We start from the raw sequence: 26995 nt of genomic DNA on the forward strand, positions 1-26995 counted from the left end.
CAAGGCAGGATACACCCTGGGCTGGACGCCAGCCCATCACAGAGGAGCATTTGAGAATTATGTTTTTATAATGGGAAACAAAAAAAGTTGCATTAATGATATAGATTTTAGAACTTATCTGTTCACGCTTTGAAAGAAATGTTGAGATTTCATGTGTCATTCTTTGTAGTTCTGCAGAAATTTCATCGTCCAAAGGCTTTGAAGATGTCAAAAGGGGATGTTAAAATATCAGGCAATTCTCTGTTGTCAGGTTTTATTATGGGAAACATTGTGGGGAAAGGAATAAGTTGTCTGTTCAGATTTCACCTGAAGTGCAGGAAAGTTCCATTTATATCATGTTTTGAAGCAGTAAGAGCTCTCATAGACGACAATATCACATTTTTCAAATGATCTCATTTTGCATAAATCTCTTCTGAATCCACTACGATATACCCATTACGTGCCCCCAAAATAAAAAAAAAATGTACTTAATACTGTTAATTATTAGGGACTGTGCAGAACACACACACATGCATGTACAATATGTATGCTTTGGCCATTTCACAATGCGAGGAAGCCAATGAGATCGTTCTTGCTCCTCACTTTGCGAAATGTCAGTTGTCAGTTTATGGCTAATTCCTGTTCTTTGCCATAATTCAGAGTGGATGCTTGCTCTAAAAACACACTATAACCCCAAAAGGTTTTCTTTATAGAATTAATTTATGCAAAGAAAAAAAAATATTTTACTTAGTAAGCTGGAATCTGATTCAGATTGTTGAGTCCTTCCAATTTCTGTGTTTAGTTTGGAAGATAGATTCCCATTTCAAGGTGTATTTACCGTTTAGCCAGTGGATGTTGCATTTAGATTGAGTATTTGTTTATGTAATATAAATTATAAGCCACAGTATTTTAACTGTGCTGTCAACCTGTTACATTCTAGTAACCTTAATGTTGTGTTTAGCACAGAAGACAGCACTGGGGATGACTAATTTCAAAAAAGGGATTAATCTATGCTTCAGACTGCAGCTGAGATCTTCCACCTTAGCAACTGCTTGACAATTCTGGTAACGTCACTGGAAATTGGCCTTCAGATTTTGCAATGCAAATCTAACACAAAGTAATAGGGTCCATCTTTGGAGGCTGTGGGGGTATTTTTATTAGCTTTCTCTGGGAGGGGTAGGTGATCAGCCTGTTCAACAGATTTGTCTGCCTTTTGTAATGAAAGGGGAGTGATGCATGGATGAATCACTGCATTCCAAATTTTCCTCTATAAAATATTGCATCTTACGGGTCTCTGCTAAAGCATATTGGTTTACATCGACAATGTCTTAGTTCCTATGTGAAATTCTTCAATAAAGCACTATGAAGATGCCAGTCATCTTCAAAGACAGACAGCAGGAGACATGCGGGACAGGAGAGGCAGCCTGCTGGCAGGAATACCCTTACACTGAGCTGCTCGGTGATTCGTGAGCTCCAGCCTTTACAGCCTCAGCTTTCTCCCGCCACAGCTTTTCACAGTGGGGCATTGGAAGACCATTCATTCAGGCCAGTATTAAGGTGTGACGCCATTGAAGAGAATCATGCACGGTCCGTGCACACACAACAAACAGAAGGCAAGCTGGCTTCTTTCAAGAAACAACTGGATGAGATCCTCAGGTGACTTACTAACAAACAGGCCGGATGGACTAAATGTCCCCCTAAGGTTTGTAGCCTCTTATATTCTTATGTAAAAGCGCTGGCTGATCTCTCAAGATACTCCAAGGATTTGTATATGTGCTGTACTGGCCCGATTCAACTTGATTAACCACTTATGTATGGATGTATGGATGTGTGTCATTTTCTGGTCAAAGAAACAAAACCACATGTGTTTAGACATTTTTGGGGTATTTTTTATATACTTTTACTTTGATACCAACAAATGCCCATTAATTTTGTACAGTGAAAGGTACAAGTATGCATTCAAGCAACAACATCCCACGTAAGTCAAGGCACTCTCATTTACAAGATCACAGACATCTACTGCGCACAATACCTCTACTATAAACAGAAAGCGGACATTATTCAAGAAAGTTACTCTGAGCATGCAGTCTGACTGACACAAGACATACACACTTTGTTCACATTGCATACCCCTTGGGTAAACACATGTTTACAATCAGAGCAACAGAAAAGTAATTAGACAAAAGCTAGGACAAATTAGCACCGCTGGAATCTTTCTCCAAACATTTCCCAAAAGTAACATAATTAGTTCTCTTTTAGCTTTCTCCTTAAGGGATTCGGTTCTGTGGAGCAACACAAAAGTTCTGTCAGACTGTAGTAAGTCAACGCAGTACGTTTAGGTTTCATGACACATTATCTCAAAGCACAGGAAGAGCAAAACTTCAAAAATAGCATCATACAGTAAGTCCCTTAAAAAGGAATCTCAGAGCTTTTTTCTGAGAGACGTCTCACAGCCTACATGCAAAACAAAGCTTTCTAGTTCCCCCGGTTTTAAAAAAGACCATCAAAGGGTAACATCTTGTCATTGATTAGGTGAACATCTAAAAATAACCAGAGATAAAAGAAGTTACCAAATCATTGATCTTCTCAAGAACCTGGTTCATTTAAAGCTTTAGATTACAGGAAGATATGAAGACAGGAAACACAGCACAAGTAGGTGGTGAAGGTGGATACATATCACGGAAGGTAACAGTTTTCCCTATTTTAAACAGCCTTTTTTGTCTTTCAAGAAAATGACTATCACTGAAAATACACACACGCAGGTGCACAACTTTCAAGAAACAACAGTCTTATGTTTCACATCAATAGATCATTCAGCATACACACATAATGGTTTTATTTCTATTTTAAATTATGTCCTTGGAATAGCAAAATACTATTCATGCAAGGTGCTAAATGTTAGATCTTAATAAACTTTAGACTTAAATACGGTTTATAAAGGGAAACTGCAATGCTATGTTTATATTTGAGGTTAGAAAGAACCAGCATTGATGAGTGCATTTCAAACCACAAAAAAGTCAAATTCACACAGTAAGTTGTAATTTACATTACAAAATATACAAAATTTCCAAGAATTTACAGCACCATGTTCTGCGATGATTCAGAATGAGGCAACAAAAAATCCAGTAAAATGAAAAGTCCCTATAACTTTGTAAACAAGCAGGCTTGTGAATACATCAGTTTTAATCCACTAGAAATACTGCTCTTGACTTCGAGACGGTTTCCCCAACAAATACTGCTTACTTGTTAACTCTGAGTTTCTGAGGTGAAACATCTGCTGCACAGCCTGTACTTATTTTCTCACATTACATCAGTCAGTACAGTGACTAGCGAGCAGGAAGGGCCGCATCACATTAAAATTCTCGCAGGTTCTCACCTTGGGTTTGCAACAACATGGCGGCTATCCAGCAATTTCACAAAGTTTTGTGATTAATTCAGAATTTGTTAAATTTTGCTAAACCATTAATTAATTTTGTTCCCGAGATTTGATCATCGGTCTGAGACATTGGGACTGCAGTTCCCCTTTAAAGTTGAGTGGATTAAGAATTTGTATTAACATCCATTCATAAAGATATGATTTTAACTAATGCAAGGACAGTGAAAGATACAACCACATCCTACCTGACTGCTGAAGATGGACTTGGTGCTGCTGGCTTGGTTAAATGAGTGGTTTATTTGCCAGTGATCCAGGTGGGAGGCTATGTGAAAGGACATATCAGGGTGAGGGTTATGGCGAGTTATGCTGACTGCTGCAGTGTTCAGGCCACTGAACTCAACACTTCTGGTGCAGGTTGAGGGTGACCTCAGTTTTCCAACGATTCATTGCGATTCACATTGATTCGAAAACTTTGAGACTTGTGCAAGCCAATCCTAAAGCAGAACAATGCCAAACCACGCAGCGCCAAGATTAGGATGTTACTAATGTCAGGAAAATAATGCCAGTCTTTCACTGAGGCCAACCTTTCCTCTTACTTCAGTTCAACAGAAGATCAGCCTGTGCATCAACACTGCCAAAACTGTGTGTGAATTACAGCCCCATGGAGGCTAATTTGTAATGCTTTCAATTACGACAGTGTGTTAAACTGACAATTTACCAAGATACTTTGATCAGTGTTTTTGTTGTCAATTTCCGTGATGGTATGTGACATTTATTATTAGAATATTTAATAACAATTCTTTGTTGTGTTTCTTTTGTGCATCAATGTGTTTTTAGCAGTTTCCTTTTGATTAAAATCAAGGATTTGTATTAGTGTTCACTATACCATAGAAAATCCTGTTTGCCTGTCTATACATTCACCAAAAATCCTCTCTTCCTCTGAAAAAGCAAGTAATTCCGTTTATAAACATATACATTATTAATTTGATGTCTTATAGAGTTATCAAATATAATACTTTTTTTTCTAAAGATAATGTTCAAATGGAAAAATTAGCAAAAATAAATAAAATTGTAATATTCTTATCTGCATACAAGTAAAAAGAGGAGTAACACTTTTTTCTCTGCTCCACAATGCAGAGGTGCCTAAATCTGTTCCTGGACAGCCACAACAAAGTACAGTACTGTAGGTCTTTTCGGTCCTTTAGACAGGCTCAGTGACCACTGAAGCAGGCAATTTGTTCAGTTATGCAGTTTAGAGATCATTTTAAATTAAAATACCAACACCTTGTACCTCGCAAGGACCGCAGCTACCTGTACTGGAATTAAATGAACTGATTAACTGACTAAACTGATCAAACGTGTTTATAGATCTTTACAAATAGATGATTTAAAGGGAAACTGTAAAACCTGCAGGATTGAGGATCTCCAGGCTCAGGGATGGCCATCTCTACCGTTTAGGGCAACAATGTTATAGTACACAGGACATAAATGTTAAATATATATCCTGACACAATGCAGTAGGTTTGCACAAAGAAAGGTTAATACTACATTAATGAAAAACACAAGACAAGTTTTAGCAACAATTCCCACAAAAACAATGTGTTTGTTAAAGCAAAGCAAGAAACACTCTTAAGGATTATCAGAACACATACTTAACCACCTACTGTAAGTGCCCGAAAAATAAACTGGTTTATATTATTAAAAAAATAAAGTAATTCATGTTATCCTTCAGGATTCCCCTTTTAAATTCAATGAGCTCTTTCAAGAAATGCCAAGGCTTAAAGAGAAAGGATACCTTTTAAAACCTTCCTTTTCTCCCCCATCACATTCATACGCAATGCAAATAGTCTGTCTTCCAGCACGACTGCTGACATTCAAACCACTGAAACTTTCCAAAGCTCAACATCGAGAGAGCAAGTGAGCTGGCACAGTACACTACAGGGAAACAGAACCACAACAGAACAGTGGAGTAGCACTTTGTGAAGGACTACAGGCCCTGTGGGACTACAAGTGCTACGAGTAAGACAACATTTTCACTAAAATTCCACTAAAAAACTAAGTGATGAGTAAGAATGGAATTCAGAGTCACTGGTTATTTTTTATGTACTTCAAAAACACACATAGGGATTTTGTCTCAGCGTCTACTTAAAGTTCCAGGAGTAAGGTATCTCTCTTGTCTAGACATTTTTAATGTACAGGCATACAGTCATTTTGTATCACTGATTTCCTGCCTAAACAGATAAAACTGGAAATTCGGTAACCATTAAAATTGTCAGCCCCACAGCCCTCCCCAGACAAGCTCTCTTAAACTTTCAACAAACCACTTGTTTCATGAGAATAATGCATTCAGTCATTACAAGAGACCTGTTCTGCTCTGCAAAAGCATTTCCATTCATTTACAAAGGCTGTCAGGGAATAACATCAATGTAACTTCTCCATTTTTAATTTCTTTGCCTTTTTTCCCCTTTTTTGTTCCATTAAGCTATTTTTAGATGACGTTTGAAGAGCTAGGCGATTTCTTTGCTCAGTTCAACTTCTGAAGAGAAATGATTCCAACACCCTGATTCACAGAAAAAAAAAAAAGACAGATACTGCATATTATGACTGTCTGACCAGGGGCAAGTTCTGAAGGCTATTCGTTTCGTTTTCCAATGAAATCTGCAAAAACAGTTGATGCATGGGGTTCTCTTTATCAGCATTAAAACTGCACTGCTGATGGATGAAGGAAAAAAAGCTTTGTAATGACGAATGATCACATCGGGAAGCAAAAATATGATTCAGCACGGACATAGAAGTGGTGGCCGTCTGAGTAGAATCCCATGAGTGGTAAAATTCGTCAGCGGGGCCACCACAGTAGGTTGCTTCTCAGAAGAAGGTGCATTAGGAGTACAAACATTACGTTTCAAATTAAAACACGTACACACTTGGACACGTACTGTAAAATGCACACTCTATACCCCTTTCATATCTTAATGCTCTCTGGACATGCATGTCAGTGTGCCTCCCGTCTCAGGACCGCCACGACGCCGGTGAACTTCCTGAAAGCTTGTTTTCTCCACTGACACCCACACCGCCCCCCCTCTACATGACGGAGCAGGTGAAGCCACAGCACTCCTTCAGCAGGGTCAGCCCCGTCTTGGCGACGAACGGTGTCGAGGTTTGCTGGGCCCTGGAAGTCATCTTCTTACCCGAATCGGGATCTGCGGAAAAGGGGGTCTTTCTCAGGGACAAGAGCACAGCCAGTCGGAGCAGGACACAGGATTGTGTGGCAAGAAAGAAAGGGGAAGGGGAGCAACAATCCAGAATTTCCAGGAATTCCCAGAATTTGTTCTCTTGCCCACAGTACCACTCACAGTGGCATTGTTAACTTTCTTTTTAGAAATAAAAAGATTTAAGTGAATTAGTTGAAGGTATTTTTTTCTTCTTTCTTGCTAACACCTGTGTTTTTCAGCTATAACCTGGGCCCACATCTGGAAAAATTATTTTTCCTCCCATTTGGGAGTGGAGAGACTGGGGTTATCCCAGTCTACCTCGGTTATCCCATCATTTGTATACAGTAGCCTCTGAGCAAGCACAGAACACTTCGTTTTTATTATTTTCTCTAAGACAGCACACCATTTACTGCAGCTTTTTCAGAATATGCTCAATATTCATTTGAGCTCATTCTCAGCAGGGACTTCGATTGTGAAAAGGGTTGCTTGTGAGAAAAAAAAATAAACCAGTCTTTGGCGCTACAAAAACAGAAAATGCAAATGAAATACTTGCTATAATAACTAAACAAAGTACTGTCGAATTGTGAAATGATCCTCAGACAACAACTCTGCGGAAGAGACATGCATCTGAGAAGTTAAAAAAGTATTAAAATCCATTAATAAAACAGAATTAACAGAAAAACTCTTAGTGGCTGCTGAATACTTACTAGTTTTCTTCAATCCGCTTTTAGGAAATTTAGACTGCAAGAAGTCTGCCATTTCTTTGTCTTCCTCTCTTTCTCTATTTTAAAGAAAACAAGCACTGGTAAGAGTTCAGAACTGATAAAAACATTTTTAAGCTCTTTTCAGTTACCTACAGATCTGGAGACATGCTGTGTCATTAAGCTGAATTCAATAGACAGTTTTATCCACGATCATATTATGTTCACAGTTATGACTCTAACCACTGAAAGCCTGTTTTTCTTTAGTTTTTATTTGCTGTTGTCATTTTTTCTGACTCTACCCCCATGTCAATATTTGTAAATGAAATATTAATGAGCAGATGTCTTCAACAGTTCTATTGTTTCCAAGCCATAGAACACCCTGTCAGTATCCCAGCCTATCCGTATTTTAAACAGAATGGGCATAGATTGTAAAAAGAAAGAAATCCTAGTTCAAAAAGCAACATTGTTGCTCCCAATATAGTTAATCCACTTTTCTCCTATGTGATTCATTGATTCATTTGCATTTACCATAATATTATCCCAGGTTTATGTACAGGAAAAGCAACAGAGGCACTGCTCAAAATACCACAAACTGTCTCCATGGTTTATTTAATTGGATGTCTGCAATTGCAGAAAAGAAGCTGTGACATCCTAATAATTTATTAATTCTGTGTTTTTTTTCTTTTAGTCAAGAAAATATCCAAAACCTCACTGGCTTTCCAACCATATCAGGCTGGTGCTGTTCATAACAACCCAAGTGCAGTGAAGCAGACCAAAGGACTGAAATCGTGGTCTAGAAATCTCTTTCTAGTTCTGCACAGCAATGAAAAATGCATTCTGAAACACGAAGAGGACCAGAAGACTTATTAATGTGCCTGATATATACAGTACCACACGTGCATTAAAATCGGTGAGCTATTTTTTTGGCGGTCCTGCAGAATGTGACACTCAACATCTTGGCCAGCTTGATCTTAATCAGACCTTAATCTCTCAAACTCAACGTCATCCACGAGAAAGTCTCTGGTTTCCACCAGTTTATGGATTTGCTGGAGAAGCTCCTCTTCTTTTTGTTTGTCCTCCTTTGACTTGTCTTTATCTGGAAACAACAACCGACAGTCACAACAGTCTGTGAATGCTAAGGTGCTAAAAAACATTCAGGGATCAGTGATACAGAAAAAAGTAAGCACACAAATTCCTTCTGAGCCTTCTACCCCTTACAATCATTTAAAAATGGTATATGACAGCCTAAATGTATAAAGGAGACACAACAATACAGAATATTTCTGTTAATGTATTAAATACATTTAGTAATAAGTATAAATAGTATACGATATGAAGAGAAACCAGAGTACGCTATGTTAATAAGCGTAATTATTACCATGCCATGGGCTTAATACAATCAAGAAGCGGAAACTGCTTTGGTTTTGGAAAGGTTGCATTTCGCATGGAGCTCTGCTTGAAGTGTGTCCCATCTCTTTTGCTGTCTTTTCTACAGTTATCACAGTTCTAATGTTGTGAAGGGCCCTTATGATACATCTGACTGGTTTGCACATCACAATGATGAAAAAACATCACATACGCACTGAACATCAGATGCTTCGCCTTTACGATCTATTTCGTTTTGTACAGTAGATTTAACGTATGTTCTAGATTTTTCAGTTCAGCCTCTCATTATGTGCAGATCTCCACTTTTGTTTTTGACCTAAAAAAAGACACTTGTTTCTCGACTGCATGCAAGCTCTACTGCCTGGTCCTTGCTGTGTCATGAGACAGCCTAATTAAGGGCTGTAACTGAGTCTTGAGCTTGCAGGCAGTCGTGCTCTCTGAGCTTCATTTCGGGCTTCCCGGAGAAAATCGGCAGGGAATTTCCATGTTTCATGAGACAAGTCAACAATTCAGCTCAGATACGCTGTCTCCAGAGGCCAGCTGTATGTGTTGGTGGCGTTTTCACAGAAACTTTGTCAAGCTTACCTGTTGGAGTTGTGTACTCAGACAACCTTTTACTGAAAGTGAAGTGTTGTTTATTTTAATCCCTCAATTCTCTCCAACAATTACATAGTTCTGTGTGTTGTGTGATCTTGTCTTTCAGCTCTCTTTAAAAACACACTCCACTGTACTTATTGTGTGCTGAGTGGCGTTAATGTTGATATTGTGGATCATTATGGATCAGGGGTGAATAAATCCCTAAAAACAATTCCATGGATTCACAAGAGCAGAATAAATTTCACAATTTTAATTTCCATATATGACAGAGATTAACACGAGCAAATTGCTTTGAAGTTGCTAGGTTGGAAAGAAAATTAAAGACGTACAAATCAAGGACACTTTCAATGGCGTTTAGTCTAGATAAAACGACTACCCCAAGAGATATTTCACAGTGTAAAATAATTTCAAGCTCAAAACCAGAATAATGCAGCAAGGTCATTCACAAAGGCTGTAGAATCGAATTTACCTGGTATTGAAACTATTTTCTGCAGTTCCTTCTTAAGTCGTGTTATTTCCTTACACAGCTGAATATCATCCATCCTACAAAAGAATGAGAGTTTAGTAATTATTTAATTAATACTTACTGTAGTTTCAGTTATGGCATAGTGTCAAATAGAGCCATTCACTGAGAATGCATACATGAATATATAAGGACATCTTATCTCCCCTTCACAAAATTCTGTTTAAAAAAATCAGTTATTTCCAAACATTCACAGCAGTTCTTGATGTTGCTTAGTGTTGGCTGAGATGTTATCAATCAATGACAGAATCAATTTTTGTATTTTAGGCAACATTCTTCACACAGAAAGAATCACAAAAGCTATTGGAAGGTTTTCACACCAGAGAAAAATCCAACAAGAGCAAGAGGGTCAATAGTATTAATCTATGCATGTGGTTTCCAAGCCTAGCTCTAAGGGAACCACTGTGTCTACTTTTATTCCCAGCTGGGCTCTTAATCATCAGTGTTAACTGATGCGTGGAATTCATCTGCATGCTTGTTTAGATGTTTTTCTGCACTCTGCCTTTGGTTTAAAAAAAAAACCCTGATTAAATTATATTATTTAACACTATGCCGTCTCCCCTCAACTTGCCAGTTAAGAATTTGCGCCATTGTTTCTCAACAAGGTGATCCATTCACGAGGCTTAGACACTGGCGGAAATGAAGGGCGCCACTCTCACAATGGTCGTTTGTTTTTTCTCTTCAGAGTCCTGCCATTTGAATTTCATCAAACCCCGTCCCAATGAGAGGAGTTCTCTCTACTCGGGAATCGAAGCAGGGTCAGCACCAACTGCAAACCTCCCGATGTGAGTGTTCAGGCTGGGAACCGGAGGCAAATTTAAAAACCCATGTACAATTAAATTGCGCGAGATTAAGAACCACATTGGAGAAAGCAAAGGCCGAAGAAAAAGTGATTCCTCAGGACCAAGGGTGAGAACCTCTGATCTGTGCAATATTAACAGTAAACTAATCTATACTGTCTCAGTTTAGGAAACAACCGATTTCAATTCCAGCTTTTGATAAAGAGCTCTCACAGTACAAAATTTGTACACAGATAATGACAGCAATGCTGTGGGCTGGTGTAATGGCTGATCTTGAATGTAGAATTTTATATAGAGTATAGCATATAGTTTGAGAGCAAAACCAAGGACATTGGAAAAAGCAATGAGAAGAAATGGGAAGCGGTCAGTGCACATCTCCAGCTGTAAGGAGTGGTGAGCACAGAGACAGGGGACTTGTGTTTGAATGATCTCAGGACACAAATCATCCCTTAGGAGGAAACCCATGTGTCTGGGTTGTTGATGGACATGAAAGGGCATCGTAAACAATCATAAACAATCTGCCAAGGGCGTCAGAAGACAACCTCACCTGTCTGCCACGAAGAGGCCAAGAAAACCTCATCGAGATGAATAGACGGAGCCCGGACATAATTCTGGCTTCAAAACATTCTCTCATGTTCTGTGTTTCCATACTCCAGCAGCCTCAGAAAGCTATTTCATGGCGAACATGCCAGACAAAATCACACATCAAAGTCCAGCTCAGTACAGCACAAACTGGTGATTTTTTTTTAAAAAAGAAAAACTGTTTTCACTCTCACCTTGCAGAGAAATTCCTTAAAAACTTTTAAAAAAATGTTCCTTTGTTAACACAGAGAAAAAAAAAAGACCCTTTGTGGATTTTTTGATAGGTTTTGATTTGTGCTTTTATTTTTCTTTGAAGTAAACAAATGTATGACTCTAATCTGTCAACAACCCTACCAATGCATAGTTGTCAAGAGACACCAATCCTGTGCCTACAGTCTGAAAGCAGTCTGTCGGCCAGATCTCCAGAGACGATTCTTTTTGTTCTCGTGTAATAATAAATGCTCTGAATACAACCCTGCTCTCACTCCACACACGCGCTCAGCATTCCACTGTGTGAATGGAAAAACTACCTCTAGCAGTGAGGCGTAATGCTGTGCTGCCTTAAAAAAATCCAGATATTTTTCCCCAGCATTTCTATCTGAAAAGTTACGGCTTTCTAATAATGCACATTCCTCACACTGCATATCATACTGGGGGGCTTAATGAGGGGAATACAGCAGGCTGGGAGCAGTGAGCCGTAGGAGCAAAGATGAGCTGACTGGCTGGTACTGTACTCGCAATCTCTTGGATTCCACTTGCGGCAGAGTCTTACAGCGGTAGCAGAGCAGAGAGTGGGGGGAGGGTGTGAGTCTACATTTGGGCAGAAGGCTTGTCTTTCACTGTCTGCCAATCTCCCTCTCGGCCATCGCCAAGGTGAGAGACTCAGTTTAGCTGCGTCCTCTGTGCTCTATTGATTAAGCCAGGCTGTCACTCAAAGTGGACAGACTTAAAGGTGTGAAAAAACTTACTCTATTATGTGAAAGGCACGGCTACTGCACATCAGAATATTTAGTGGGCTGAGTGACAAACACGCAGTTCTGTGCAGGCCCGTGTCAGTGAAATGGAGCCGGTGTACACATCTGACCCGCTGTTAATGGAGGGACAGGCGAAAGTGAGAATGGAAACCAACACAACAAATCCTTCCCCAAATAAGTGGTTAGGAATTACTCCATAAAACAAAACACAAACAAAAACAAAAAATAAAAACACCCCTTGTGCTGTAACCACTGCAGTCTTCACGTGATAGAATTCTTGTAGCACTGAAGCACTGAGCTAGATTTCAGGAGCTCAGCAGGACTGCTATGAGTGGTGCTGGCAGACCAGCAGGAAACGGTCTTCCCTATGGACAAGGGGGAAACAGTTCCAAAACAATGTCCCAGATTGGTGACTGGGGCCTGTCTAGAGAGATATTAAACTAGAACCTGACTGCTTGGTCATTAAAGATCGTAGAGCACTTTCTGGCACAGAAGGGTTTTAACCCTGGTGACCCGCCTACAGTAAATACCACCCTGGGCTACTACAATCTGGCCTCTCTAAAACCTCCCCTTAATGCAGCTGGTGAAGCTCTCATCTCTTGGGCTCCACTGCACCGGTGGATGAAGCAGGTCCCCTACTACTGTATGTGTAAACAAGTACAGTACCATCACGCAAAAAATCATTATTACGAAATCTGAGTTTTACAAAAGTGAATAGTACCTTGATCAGCTATGCATCATTTCCCTCTAGGAGATCTTCACAATCTGACAACTGTTGTTTTATTTCAATGAAGTAAATCATTTTAATCCAGCAATCGGCCGTTCGTGTAGAATGAAGAACAGATGACTGTGGTTCCTGAGGAATGAATCCCTGAACCTTTAGCTCTGAGATTTCATCTGCAGTCTCAAATACACAGCTACCCTGTGCATCAGCTTGCCTGTAATTGCCCAATTATTTCAACAATTTTCTCTGTTCCTGTTGAACTCTCTCTTACATACGCTTGCATATCGTGGCCAACGGCTATTCTGCGCAAACCAGAGCACATTTCATTTGGAAAAAAAGAAAGAACCACATGCAGCTGTCTGAGAGAGAAAAAACGAGAGAACCGGTTTGGCCCCATGTTGATAATGGATTAAAAACCCAACAGACAGCTACATGAAGGGAGACTACAACTAATCTCTCCTCAACAGCCCTGGAGGTTATTTCCTTATTAAAAATGCGCTTGATATTTGGGCTGACAAATATTTAATATTATTTTAAACTGCACCACAGCAGGGACAGCTGTTCACAGCCTCAATGAAGCTCAGACAGTCAGAAGGAAAATGAGCAGCAAAAGCGGTTTTATTTCACCATTCAACAGAATTCAGAGCAGGTGCTGTATAAAAGCTTTCAGCGGGACAGAAGCACTACAGCAAGAGTAAGAGCTCATTTTAGTCTCTTTATGGATTACTGTATGAAGGTTTTCTACACAATCTGCTCCTTTTATGTCATTGAATTTGAAATTGTCTACTCTTAATCAACTGGGTTCACTGGTTCAACCCTCGTACTCACACAGGGGAAAGAAGGGTTCTTTGTGTCAATCAGATAGTACTATCCCATCCACATATTCTCAGGGAGCTCCATAGCCCCAACAGCAGAGGAAAGGGATCAGGGGGAGGGCAGCGGCAGCCCTCCGTGATTTCACAGCAAGCTCTCAGGTCCCAGGCAGACTCCTGCATTTGTTGGACACCACAGGACATGGTGGCCAGCTCAAATGTGGCCACCTCATCTGGCGCCATACCAATTCTGTTTGGTGTATTCATGTCACTGACATTTAAGGCCATTTCCAACGTTTAAACAAGACTTCACTGCGGCATGAAGAGAATGGGGTGGAGGTGGGATGCAGAAAGATATATGTGAGAAGGAGATTATTCACAGTATTTATAATGTTTTTGGCGAGGAAACGACTAGTGATGACAAAGTACTGAGAGCTGAGTCTGATTGGACTTGGCTGTTGTCAGCCCTCTTGAACTTTTATTATAAACTTCATTATGGGGCTCAATAGCATCCAAAACAGGCTCAACTTCTCCAAAGCTCGACTGAATTTTCATTTTCTGGATTACTACAGTTGTTTGCTATACATTTTAGACACTTTTTAAACAGCTTTTAGAAAGAGGAATGAACATAGTGAAACTATACAAACCGATTTTATCATTCTGTAAAACCATCTTTGCTAAATCAAGTGGAAAATAATTGTGTATTTACCCCACTTACTTACAGCAACAAATCTTATTTTCTTCATATGTTCTTGTGTCAAGCTAAAAAAAAACCAGAAGTGACTAATACAATCCAGTAATCTGCTCTTGTAATCATATTGTCATATTTCACCCTCCTTCTGGAGTGCTAGGAACTTTGAAATAACCAGTAAAGAACATTGAAGGAATTGACAGCAGGTCAAAATGTTAAAAGTGAAAATAATAAAATGTCCTGAAAGTAAAGCAAAGATAAACGGTGTCATTTTCAAGGGTCAGAACAATTTTCCTTATACTCTGTTTTTGATGGCAAAATTTCCTAAGTTGCCAGGACAAACTGATGTTTAACCAAACATAACAAGAGTTTTAGCTAAGATTTAGCTAAGATTTCTTGCCTTTGCAATTGAACAAATAATACTGCTTGTGACGAAGACAAAACATAAATCAAGGCTCATCAGATTACATCAGAAATCAAAGGAGAACTTTTTGCACGTTTATTTAAGAAAAATCTCATCACAAGATCTGATGGCCTGGAAGAGAGCAACACATTCAGCCCAACACTTTTCTGCAAAGGTTTACAAACTTCATTTTATGAATGAAATTCCACCCTGTTGTGTGTTCTATTCACTTCTTGAGTAAGTGTGTTATATAAAGAACACCACGTAACTGTCATCGAAGAAGAGAGTCATTCAGTTTTTTTCTTAAATAAAAGCATACTGTACTAATCTGGCTTTTGAAAGTGAGTACTGTAGGTCAACTCTTTTCTGACTATCTGATAACGTTCAATCTGCTGTGAACTGTTCAATGACTTTTTTGAAAAATAAATGACTAGCAGAAGAACTTCTGATGGTAGCAGGAGGTCACACATTTAAATTTGAACGCAGGGTAGCTGGTGACACTGTCTGTGGGTGATCCCAGTTAATGCGCCTCTTCAGTTCTGACAACAAAAACAGCCGCCAGTTTTAATATTCTAAAGAGGTGATATCTGACCTCGCTAAAAAAGGTTATCAAAATACTACCAGTTCTATTAGCGAAATGCTAATAATAGAAATAGAAATAATTACAACAGCTCACTGCTGGAAAGGAGGAGTTCCGGAATGTTCCTTATAAAGCCTGTGTCTGTTGAATATGCATGCATGTATAGTAACATTTTCCAAAATTCAAACAATTCATGTCACTTTTCAAATCAAATAAAAGCAGCACAAGTTGCACAAAACAGACGGATGGCTCAAAATACCAGTTCAGAAAAGCCAGATAGTAGTAGTGGGGAATCAAACAGTTATTATTGAGTTTTGCTAGTGAAAAAAAAATCTATTAAAAACAGGTTTGTCACAGGTAATGTTCTCAGTGCATGTATTTCCATGGAAACAAGTCTATGAACTTGAAAGCTACATGGATAATGAAAGAGCCAGCAAACTGCTGAGATGTATGTAATATGCTTGTTTTGGATAAAATTGATTTTTTTGCAAAAGATTGCACTGTGTCCTTGAAAACGAAAGGCAAATAATTGTTTTGCCATGAATGACATCACTAGCACTAAGCCATTAAGAAAAGAACAACTTTTTCTTTGTGTGTATCTTGCAGATGCAGTGTCCGTGCTGACCTTGAGCCTTGTGCGCACAGCTCTTGGCAATTAGCATGTTCATAATGGGACTCCCGCCGTCTCTTACACCCAGAGGAACAAGAGCTCTTGACAGCCCCCCAGAATCAGCACTTGGGGTCCCAGCACACAAAGCCTCAAGCATCTGCTCTATTTCAAACATTCATTCCACCCACGCCAGCAAGCAAGTCTGGGATCGGACTGTGTCATTTGAGGGTGCAGGAAATGTCAATTACAGGGAAGCTTTCTGTCTCCATCTCCTGCTTAATAATGTGGTGATGCAAAAGAAAATAAGCCTCAAAGTTTTCAGTTTCAAACTATAAAGTATTGGCCATGACTAACCCAATAAAAGCACAAATTAAAACTGCAACAGCGCAGTTATCTGAGACGCTGAGCTGGCTCAGCCACGGCTTTGTCCGCACTGCCAAACTTTCCTTAAATTGCGTTTGAGTGACATTTTGTGCGAGGGGAGTGATTTTAGTTAATTTGGGAAATGGGTTAGAGTTAGGATTCAGAACTGGAAGGTTCATGGGTTCAAATCCTGGGTGAAGGATCTGCCACCGGACCTTCCAGCAAATTAGTTCATTTCTGATTGCTCCAGCAAAACGCCAAGCTGCACAAAGGGCTACACATGTACATGTTCTTGGATAAAAGCATCAGGCAAACAAATTAATAGTCAACAACGTTTAGGGGGAGGATATGCATTTGCTCTGTTTTCTTAATGCTATTTATACCAAATGCTAAAAACTTGCTTTGCTCTATAGCTCCAGACTACCAACATACATGATACAGTGCTTCAGTGCGTGCATCAGAGAAGCACAGTTCATAGGAAAATATTCTCTTTACGGCAGGGCCAGAGGCCTGCATTGGTGCAGTCCACTGACGCTTTTATGATTTAACAGCCGATGACAGGAACATTTAAAGTTTCTAAAACTTGGTACTTTAATGATGATAAAGATAGGTAGAACTTTGTTACTTTTGTAAACTTTGTAAATTTTATCAGCGGAAATAAAGCTTCTGAATCTGTCGCACTCTTACAGAAGGGCACGTGTTTGCCATGGGTAGCAGAACATATTGTTCTCGCTTTTCCCCCAGTTCCATGACAACACGAATAAAATGCAGATTTTGAACCATCAATAAAAATTCAAATCAGCTGAATGCCGAAGGAGACTCACATGTATCGGAGCTCAGACTCTCTTCGCACCAGGACCTCTCGGATCCTCTCGATTTTGAAAAGCTCTCCTTCTATGTCATCTATCGTGATCGTGGAATCAGCCATTGACACTATGTCCTCTTCCACTGCAAGAACAAAAAGACAGAGAAGGACCACTTGGTTAGTTGCGGGCTTTGTACACATTTGATCTATTCTGGGAGAGAGGACAATAAAGTTCTTCTTTCAAATACTTAAAGTATTTTTTTTAATTTAAAAACGGAAAACCCACCCAAACTTGAAATCTACATTTTACTTCCTAAGACAGATTTTTTACCCATCAGCAAAGTTGCTTCTGTATTCTCTTTCTATCTACTTAGCACTATCTTACCATTTTTATTAAAATTAGAGATGAATTTGTTTTTTTGAAGATCACAAAGGTGCCGTATACAACCTGCTGGAACAGACATTTGGTGTGACTGCAAACTATTTGCACCATGGAAGCTACCTGCACACTTACTTGATAAAAAACAAAATACAAAACACCAAAAATAAAAAATAATCTTTTGTATTAAGAAATGTATTTATTATTTTATTGGTATGCTTGTGTTTTGTTGGTTAAAACTCTTAAAAAAACATTTGTTCCCACCCCACACAAAATCCTGCACCTTACTCCCTCCAAGTGCCTAGGGGGGTCTAGTGTCTGAAGAGACCAGAAAAACAGCTGCAGCTACCCAGCTTGTGTAATTCCAACTCTATTCAAGAGCTTAGCTCATCTGCTTCTAAATAAAAACCCATTGTTAACTTGGCCTGGTTGAAACAATAGGAAAGATGCATGCCATTTGTGAATCAAGAGTGTAAAGGACTGACAGTGTTGCTTATTGTGAACTTCTATGGTTCCTTTTCTGAGGGATGAACAAGAATGGATGTGCATCTGGAGAAGACATCCATCCCAATATTTTGAAACGCATAACAAATGAAACAGCCACCATCAGGATGGTGGCAGTTATAATTTCAAAATTGCGTCGAACACTGTTCCGCTTCACACTGTTAAATACAAATTTCTTGGACATTGGCAGCTGAGGAGAAATAAAATTGCATGTGTTTCCGTTGTGTCAAAGTACATTGTGCAGAGGTCCCGAGCATTTTCTCTCACAAAAATTCTTCGCTTGGACAAGCCCTGCCAGCTACATGTCTGGAGACGGCGTGACACCAGGGGGAGAGAACGCTGTCACATTCTGAAGCTGGGATGGAGCCTCTCTATCTGCAGGGGATGTTAAGAAACATGGGAATTGCATGGACTCTAAAATGATTGACTTGCAGAGATGCGTCATAGTAAATTGTGTAGGGTAGAGCTCTTTAGAAAACCCCTGCATGCAACACACAGTTATTTTTATAGAGTGGTGATTAATTAGAATACAATGTTCACATTAACACCTCATTAAAGCATTCACTCAATATACCACATACTCATACGTTATCCCACTAATGACAAGTGAGCTGCTCAAGACAAAGTTTGACAGACCCTGGCATTAACTTCTTCAAATTTTTTAAATAATCCACTTATCTTGAGGCACACGTACAAGACTATTAAAGTGGATCTGATTTGTCTGACCAGCAGCTCTCATTCCGACCTAGTGAATTTCCAGCTGACTTGGTTTAAACCTGAGGTTAGTGTATAAAGCAGAAACTGGAACACTAAATCACACTGGGATTTTCTTCTTTTTCATCAGAAGTCACAAAATCCTTCTCCTTATTCCAGGGGCTGGATGGAGATCAGAGAACTACTGTATACATTGTACAAACTGGGTTGTCAACTCCCCTGTCTAAAAAATAGATACAAAGCTATACTCTGACTCTGTTCACCATCCAGAAAAAGACTGCCAGCATGACCAAAGTTTACAGATTACAAATGAGATGCGATTGCCCACCACAGTCTGTGAAACTGCTTTCCTCAAAAAAATACATAAAATCAATCTTACAAGTCAGCTATTATGTCCTTGTTCCATTGTACTCTTTCCTGTCCACATGTTTCTACGAAAGCCTTGATATTAAGAAAATAAATGGAAGTTATTAAATGAGGCTCGGGAGAGATAACAAGAACAAGTCAATCTCATCCAGCTGTTCTTAATCATAATCCGTATGGAAATTAACTATATCTACTGTATATCTAATGCAAATACAGGACCTCTATTTTGCATTTATCTCATGAATCTCTCCTCCACCCCATTGTCACCTTGCTGCTGCCCCTTGGTTAACACCTCTCTTAATGGGGTTCAAGCCTCCTCAGCCTATGGCCAGGCAACCCATTAACAAAGCAGGCAAAGCCAAAACTATAAGCTACTCAGACAAAGCGTCTGACTCTTGGATGTTGTTGTCCATAGAGAACTTGCATGTGCCTACAATAGAGGCCATAACTAGAAGTGAATCACCAACTGGGTTCTGAAATGTTTTAATCAAAGGAAACGTGCCTCTTAAAAAAGTGGTTTATTGATAGTGAAGTTAAATTTCAGGTGTCTCTAGTGTCTGGAAGAGGGGAAGACTTATAAAATAAGACTTACAATTTTTAAGCTTTGTTAATTTTATTTTCTGAGGACCAGCTCTCTGCTTACATTATCTCTGAATGGATGATGACCCGAACAAACTTTGGAAAAGTTTGGAATGTCCTTATTTTAATGACTAGTGAAAAACTACCATTGGTAACACTGAAGGGTAGAGTGTCTCTCCCTACTGTTTGACATTGTATTACTGGTTTACATTAGAGGTGGACAGAAGCAGGTTTCCTCTGTGAAGCTTTGGTGACCATTTTCCAATATTCTATACTTACTCTGTCTCTTTCTCTTTTTGAGAGGAAATGACATTATCACTATGTCAGGCTCACTTCAGTATCCACTGCAGAAGAAAATAATTAGACTCGGTAAGACAGCTCCTCTCACGATGTGCAGTGCAATTGAATGTACCTCAATGAAAAGGAGTCACAGAATCCATTAGCAAAAACTGCAGCTCCCAGAGAGCAAAATCATAGTAAAAATGTGCTTTGATTAAGGTTGGTACAATGACTTCAATACTTTGGGCTATGCTTTTTGGTTTCTCCACATTTCTGTCCTTTAAACCCAGATCCTAGCAGGAAAGTGGCAGCCCACTGACATTTTCTGACAGTATTTAGCAATAAAAAGCAGTTTCTTTGAAAATTAAAATTGCCATTGCTTCAGAGGATTGTTCACATGATTGCCAAAAAAAAAGGGTCTGTCTTTTTGAAAGGCAACAGGTTTTCAATATCACTAGTGCATAACAAGCATTTCAAAAAGATATTCAAGAAAATCGATTGATGGAATTATACAGACACTTGTATTATTAGAGGTAAGAATAGAAAACAATGTCAAGTCCCCAAAGATGTGAAGTGGTAGGGAGGTATTTTTTCCAAAGCCTTCTCCTGTCACATTTCAAGGTCCTCTGTGTTCATCTGACGTTCTTTCAAGTTCCAGTTCAAGAGCCCCTGATTGACTCCACTATCTTGCCTATTCTGTGCTATAAAGTGAAACATACAATAAGCCAGCAGCCACATCACTCTGCAACTCACAACTGGCAACCCCCTGAAGCTCAGCAGGTGTGAGCCTCGTCAGTACCTTGATAGGAGACCTCCTGGGAAAAGGTTGCTGCTGGAAGAGGTGTTAGTAGGGCCAGCAGGGGGCACTCACCCTGTGGTCCACGTGGGTCCTAATGCCCCAGTAAAGTGACGGGGACACTATACTGTAAATAAGCGCCGTTCTATGGATGAGACGTAAGGCGTTTCTCGAAAAGAGTAATAATAATAATTGCTTACACTTATGTAATGGGGACTCCCCTCCACCACCACCAATGTGCAGCATCCACCTGGATGATGCAACAGCAGCCATAGTGCGCCAGAACGCTCACCACACATCAGCTCTCAGTGGGGAGGAGAGCAGAGTAATGAAGCCAATTCATAGAGGGGGATTATTAGGAGGCCATGATTGGTCATGATTTGGCCAGGACACCGGGGTAACACCCCTACTGTTTCCGAGAAACGCCCTGGGATTTTTAATGACCACAGAGAGTCAGGACCTCGGTTTTACGTCTCATCCGAAGGACGGCACCTGTTTACAGTATAGTGTCCCCGTCACTATACTGGGGCATTAGGACCCACATGGACCGCAGGGTGAGCGCCCCCTGCTGGCCCCACTAACACCACTTCCAGCAGCAACCTTAGTTTTTCCCAAGAGGTCTCCCATCCAGGTACTGATCAGGCTCACACCTGCTTAGCAGCAGTGGGTTGCCAGTTGTGAGTTGCAGGGTGATATGGCTGCTGGCATAGGAGTAGGGTAAGACAGCATCCTGGCCAAATTTCCCTTTGGCCCTTACCAATCATGGCCTTCTCATAATCCCCATCTATGAATTGGCTGCATTACTCTGCTCTCTTCCCCACTGATGGCTGCTGTCACATCATCTAGGTGGATGCTACACATTGGTGGTGGTGGAGGGGAGTCCCCATTACCTGTAAAGCGCTTTGAGTGGAGTGTCCAGAAAAGTGCTATATAAGTGTAAGCAATTATTATTATTATTAATAAAAGGATCCAACACTCCTACACTTACAACAACTGTAAGAGGACAGTAGGCTCAGGCAAGGTACCAGTTCTTATCTGAACTACATTTCCCAGAAAGCTTGGGGTGGAGGGGGGACCTGCCATGTTCCATCACCTGACCAGCTGAGGGAAGACAATTGGTCGGGACACTTCGAAAAACCAGGAAGTGGAGGCTATCTGGACACGGGTCAGAACGAATGCTGAATGTGGCACCAGTGGGAGAAGGAGCCCAGAAAGTGAGGAAACAAAACAACAGATGGGACCATGGACAGTTAAATTGTGAGTTTTTTGGGAGGAGGAAAATTGTGGCCTTTGAGAAGAGAAAAATGTTTTTGAATAAAAGAGTTTTTCAAAAAGTATTTTTGATTTGTTTTTAGCAGCTAGGCTTATCCTATGGTTCTGTGCGAATCTGCTTTGTTAAGATCTGCCGATTTTAAGATATGTGCTATAACACCCCTCAACATATCTAACTCACAGTGCAGATTGCACACTTCAGACTGGACAGTATGGGGAAACAGCACCAGCTAGGGCAGAGATCTACAGTGGCCACTCGCTGGATGTTCTCACAGTAACACCCTCCTCCAGTCAATGTCCTCTTCTAAATTCCTTCTCAGGTTGCTCCTAGGACTGACATGGCACCCGCCACCTTAAGATGAAATTTAAAAATGTACTCCCAGGCTGTCAGACTCCCACTAGAGATTCATCCTTCAAGTTTTTGCCTGAACCTTTGTGCCACTCAGTGTGCTATTACTCGAAGTAGATCTAAGGTGCCAACCTGTATAATATGTCACACGCGTTGTGTTCTGTGAATCATCAATCACACCGTCACTTTAAAAGGCAGCCAAGGTGACAATTTAATTGTCCTTCTCCCAGAGAAAAAAATATATCGAGCTGGAACAGACCTCCTGGACTGCCTTTCATTGCCATAATGAGGCTCAACTCATTTAAGTCCAACAATGGCGGCTCTAAAGGAAATAATTATGTACCATCTCTAATCACAGCAGCGACACTTCAGCTCAGACGAAGGTTTGAAACCTGTAAGAAGAGTAGAGCGTGGCTCAGCAAAGGAAACCAGCTTTTGCCACAGATCTAAACCAGGTCCCTTACAAATGCTTAAAACAGTCAAATTAGAGTAAAGTCATGGTACAGCACACTACAACATGCAAACTGGGAGAAACCATACCACAGATTTAATACAGGACACAAGAATAGTAAAATCATAAGAAAGCTGCAAATACACCATGGTTGACTTCCCAGTGCCAATGTGTGGTCATCAGCAGGAAAACAGGTCATTACAGACACTTTATGATGGCTGAGGGATGAAACAGAAATGTCTGCTCCCCACGGAAAACGACTGTTCAAAGAAATGCTTCCAAGGAAATGGTTTCTCGGAGATCTCAGCTTGAATCAAACTTGGCAGAGTTCTGAAAGCACAAACAGGCTAGAATTGAGATGGATACCAATTGAAAGAATGGTGACTGAAAATGTATTTCTTGTCCAGGTACTGCAATCATTTCTTTTTTGGGGGGGTGGGGGGGGGGGGATTGATTAGCCAGAATGTGGGCTCCAAGTTCATTTGTTTCTCTTTCTTGTAGAAAGAAAAAAGTCAATTACCCAGAGTGTAGACTGCTGCTGCCTGGGCCTACTCGATGGTCACAAATGTTTATGTACTCATAAAATACCATCGCTCTTCAATAGAGGTCACAAATGAAGCCAAATGGAGGAGCAAGGTATCAAGAGGAGTATTTCAGCATCCTGAAACAAAAAAGCAAAGATCACAGCCTTTTGATTTTCTCCAGATGACTGTGGTTTCCATAGGGACAATACCTTTTTTTTCTCAGACTGGCTAAAAGCCTTTCCTTAAAAATGTTTGTAGACAGCAGACTGAATCTCTAATTGGAAACTCGGTTTTCAGAAGAGTGCAGTGGGAAATACACAGTGGTGGGTTGCTACAAAAGGCAATGGAAAAACCCGGTAACATTACCGTAACATACAGGATGTTCTTAAAAAAACTGATATAATTTACTGTCAGTTAAATATACTTACTGCAAGAAATTTATGCAACTGGCTAAACTACGCTGTCTCTTATTAATGAAGAGTAGACAACTGAGGATGAGTTTTCAAATATTGAATCATACAGATTCGTTCAAGCAAAAGAAGATCACCAAAGCAGCCAAAACAGCATGAAACCAAAAAAGTGCATCAGCAAACTGCATTGTACAATACAGAACCATCACTGCTGCATGGCTTTAAAATATGGTTATGTATCTGATTCAACAGAGAATGTGTGACTTGGAAATGATATGACCATAAGAAATCCTTTTTATATGAGCCCAAAAAGTATTAAAAATCTGCAGAACATTTTTTCTGCTTAGCTGTCTGTGAGACTGAAATATCTGAAATATTTGTTTAAGGTGGACATACAGTAAAATGGACATTGTATTAGTAGGTGCTCTCTAAACAAACTACATTTAGGAGTAATGTTGCCTATTTATCCTATTTACGGAAAAACCAAAAGGACACAATAGCTAATCAAAATAGTGCTGGATTTTGACGATCTATTTATGCATAGTAGAAAACGCAAAAAGAGCAGCAATGCAATACCAGACAGGTAATAGAATACTAGCCTTAGTTACACAATCAGAAATGCAACTTAGGTTTAAACAGAAAACTGGGTCTATAGCCTTGTGTGGCGTTATTATAAACAGCCAAGATAAATTGCATGTGACAGTTTCTCATTGAATTTGCAAAGCACACATCATTTTGACAGCAGCTGCAGTCTGATGGCTATTCTATCAGATGTGGAGAGGCTTGATTCAACTTAATTTGCAGCATTCTCTGAAACGTTTACCTAGAAATATCAGCTAAAAATAATTGCGTTTGAGAAGGGACGACTGTAGACCTTCCACTTTTCCTTAGCCAGTTCTCTCAGTCACTAAGTCATTATAAGCGGTGAATGCTGACTATTCAGAGACAAATTGCTAGCCTTGAGGAAGCTGTGGGAAGGTAGGGGGTTTAATTTAAACACCAGTGATGTGATGAAAGTTAGTTCATATTGGTTCATCCGCTGTATTATGGTGCTTACTAAACCATTTTAAACTGACATTATTTATCTTATGAATGTTTTATTTAATACATCTGCAGTTCTGAGATTACTTTCAAATGCTGATTTTTGCACTCAGTTGCAAAGTAAGACAAGGGCCAAGTGTTACTCCTTTCTAGAAGCTTAAATGTGTTTTATGGCCAGGGGTTGCCTGGCCACCTGTTCTCATAACTTTAACGGAACCAATTAGTGATGTAAGGTCAAGAGCATTGCTGACACTTGCTGTAAAACACCAGAATGACCAGAATGAGGACCAGTGATCCTAAGTCCCACCCAAATTGCCATGAAGACCATGTCCAAAAAATCACCACCCTTTGTGAATGAAACTCACAGCTGGCAGCCCAATGGAGCTCAACAGGTGTGAGCCTGGCCAGTACCTGGATGGGAGACCTTGTAAGAAGATTAAAGTTGCTGCTGGAAGAGGCGTTAGTGATACCAGCAGGGGGCGCTCACCGTGCGGTCTGTGTCCCTAATGCCCCAGTATAGCGACGAGGACACTATACTGTAAAAAGGTGCCATCCTTTGGATGAGATGTAAAACCGAGGTCCCAACTCTCTGTGGTAATTAAAAATTCCAGGGCATTTCTTGAAAAGAGTGGAAATGTAACTTTGGTATCCTGCCCAAATTCCTCCCCTGGCCATTATCGATCATGACCTCCTAATAATTCCCATGTATAAATTAGCTTCATCACTCTGCTCTCCTCCCCACTGAGAGCTGGTGTGTGAGGAGTGTACCGGTGCACTATGGCTGCCGTCGCATCATCCAGGTGGGGGCTGCACATTGGTAGTGCCGGAGGGGATCCCCATTACCTGTAAAGCTCTTTGAGTGCAGGGATGTGCACCTCAGACTTTACTGGTTGAGAGACTCCATTCAAAGAAAGCACTCTTGGGACGTTACCCCAAAACCAACACTAAATCTGATCTCAAAACATATTTAACAGCATGATTGATTATAACATTTTAAAAGCACTTCAACAGGTCCACTGTAAGAGCTGTCTGGGCAGATCTGTTGAGTGTGGGTGTTGATATTGGACACTCCTAAGCTGGGGGAATGAAGTGCCCCCTAGTTTCAGGGAAGTTCTAGATTGTTAATAATAATATTAATGTGACACAGCATTTTAAAAACGCTTTGCTTAATGTGCTCAAAACTAAACTTTGACACATGAAACTCTTCAGCTCATGGGCTGGCTGATATGTCTCTCTGATGTATATTTCATTTACCTTCACTTACTCTGTGTCCAGGGTTATCCTTGTATGCTCAGGGCTTCAGTACATCTCCAGAGGCCAGGTATCTCCACTTACTATGAGGAAATACTCCATCCTCCTCATGGGTTGCCTAAACACTTGTTCTTTTCCTGTCTTTCACTTCCAGTGCTGGTCCTCACCCTCACCCTCGCTCTCTCTGCTCTCGTTCTCTCTGGGGACCAGAAAACCTTTATCGTTCTCCTTTGCCTTTTCATCCCTCTCTCTTAATCCTGGACATCTGTATCTAACACCAGCGGTGCCGAGTTCAACAGGTGGTTTCCCATTTGAGAAAATGCCAAAATACTGTCGCGATTAGTTCAACAGATCACCTCGGCTCTCCTATGTCTTCCTAATTTACCATTCTAGTTTGTCACGCACATCACAAATAATTTCCACAGCGGGGCCTCGGCAGTATATTCTTGAATGAGACGGAAGAGCATTAGAAGAAGTGCTTTATTATACAGTGAGGTGTAGGTGTGCTGTCATGTTGCTGCAGCTGCTGAGTCATGTTGAGTCTGCTGGGTCACTGAGACATTCAAAAAGAGTCTGGAGGCGTTTTAATTACAAACAGGTTATTCGATTGTCCATCGGAGTGAAACAGTGTTGTTTCCAATTAAAACAGTTTTGAATGTAATGACAAACAGCAAATCAGATCTGAAAGTCTTCCTGTGAAGCCATTACTGAGCGGTTTTACACCTTTGATCCTGGAGATCTTATCCTGCTGGTTATATGGGGAGTTTTAAATGGTCAATGCGATGAGATTTGAGAATGTTAGCTTGTGCCAATTTAAATAAAACCTGGTCCACTTATGTTGGCCCATAACAAAAACTTTCAAGCAATTCTTGTTTACCCTTTCATTTTCATGATCAGGTGGTAAATCACTGTAAACAGCACTGCTCAAACTCCTCCAGCCCTTCTCTGTACCACACACT

At 40.2% G+C, this 26995-nt stretch overlaps 1 protein-coding gene across 1 annotated transcript in view; it reads right to left on the reverse strand.

Moving 5' to 3' along the window:
* Positions 1 to 1853: 1853 nt before the first annotated feature.
* The window catches only part of pik3r6a (phosphoinositide-3-kinase regulatory subunit 6a), a 29877-nt gene continuing 4735 nt past the window's right edge, over positions 1854 to 26995 (reverse strand). Inside the window, exons 2-6 of the mRNA XM_088928088.1 lie at positions 17141 to 17264; positions 9724 to 9797; positions 8253 to 8367; positions 7275 to 7348; positions 1854 to 6555 (exon numbers count right to left, since the gene is read on the reverse strand). Coding sequence (XP_088784214.1) covers positions 6437 to 6555; positions 7275 to 7348; positions 8253 to 8367; positions 9724 to 9797; positions 17141 to 17264 — 506 coding nt within the window. The 3' untranslated portion in view covers positions 1854 to 6436. The remainder of the gene's footprint in view (positions 6556 to 7274; positions 7349 to 8252; positions 8368 to 9723; positions 9798 to 17140; positions 17265 to 26995) is intronic.

This window comes from Atractosteus spatula, chromosome 11, assembly GCF_055471065.1.
Source record: "Atractosteus spatula isolate fAtrSpa1 chromosome 11, fAtrSpa1.hap1, whole genome shotgun sequence".
Classification (NCBI taxonomy): domain Eukaryota; kingdom Metazoa; phylum Chordata; class Actinopteri; order Semionotiformes; family Lepisosteidae; genus Atractosteus; species Atractosteus spatula.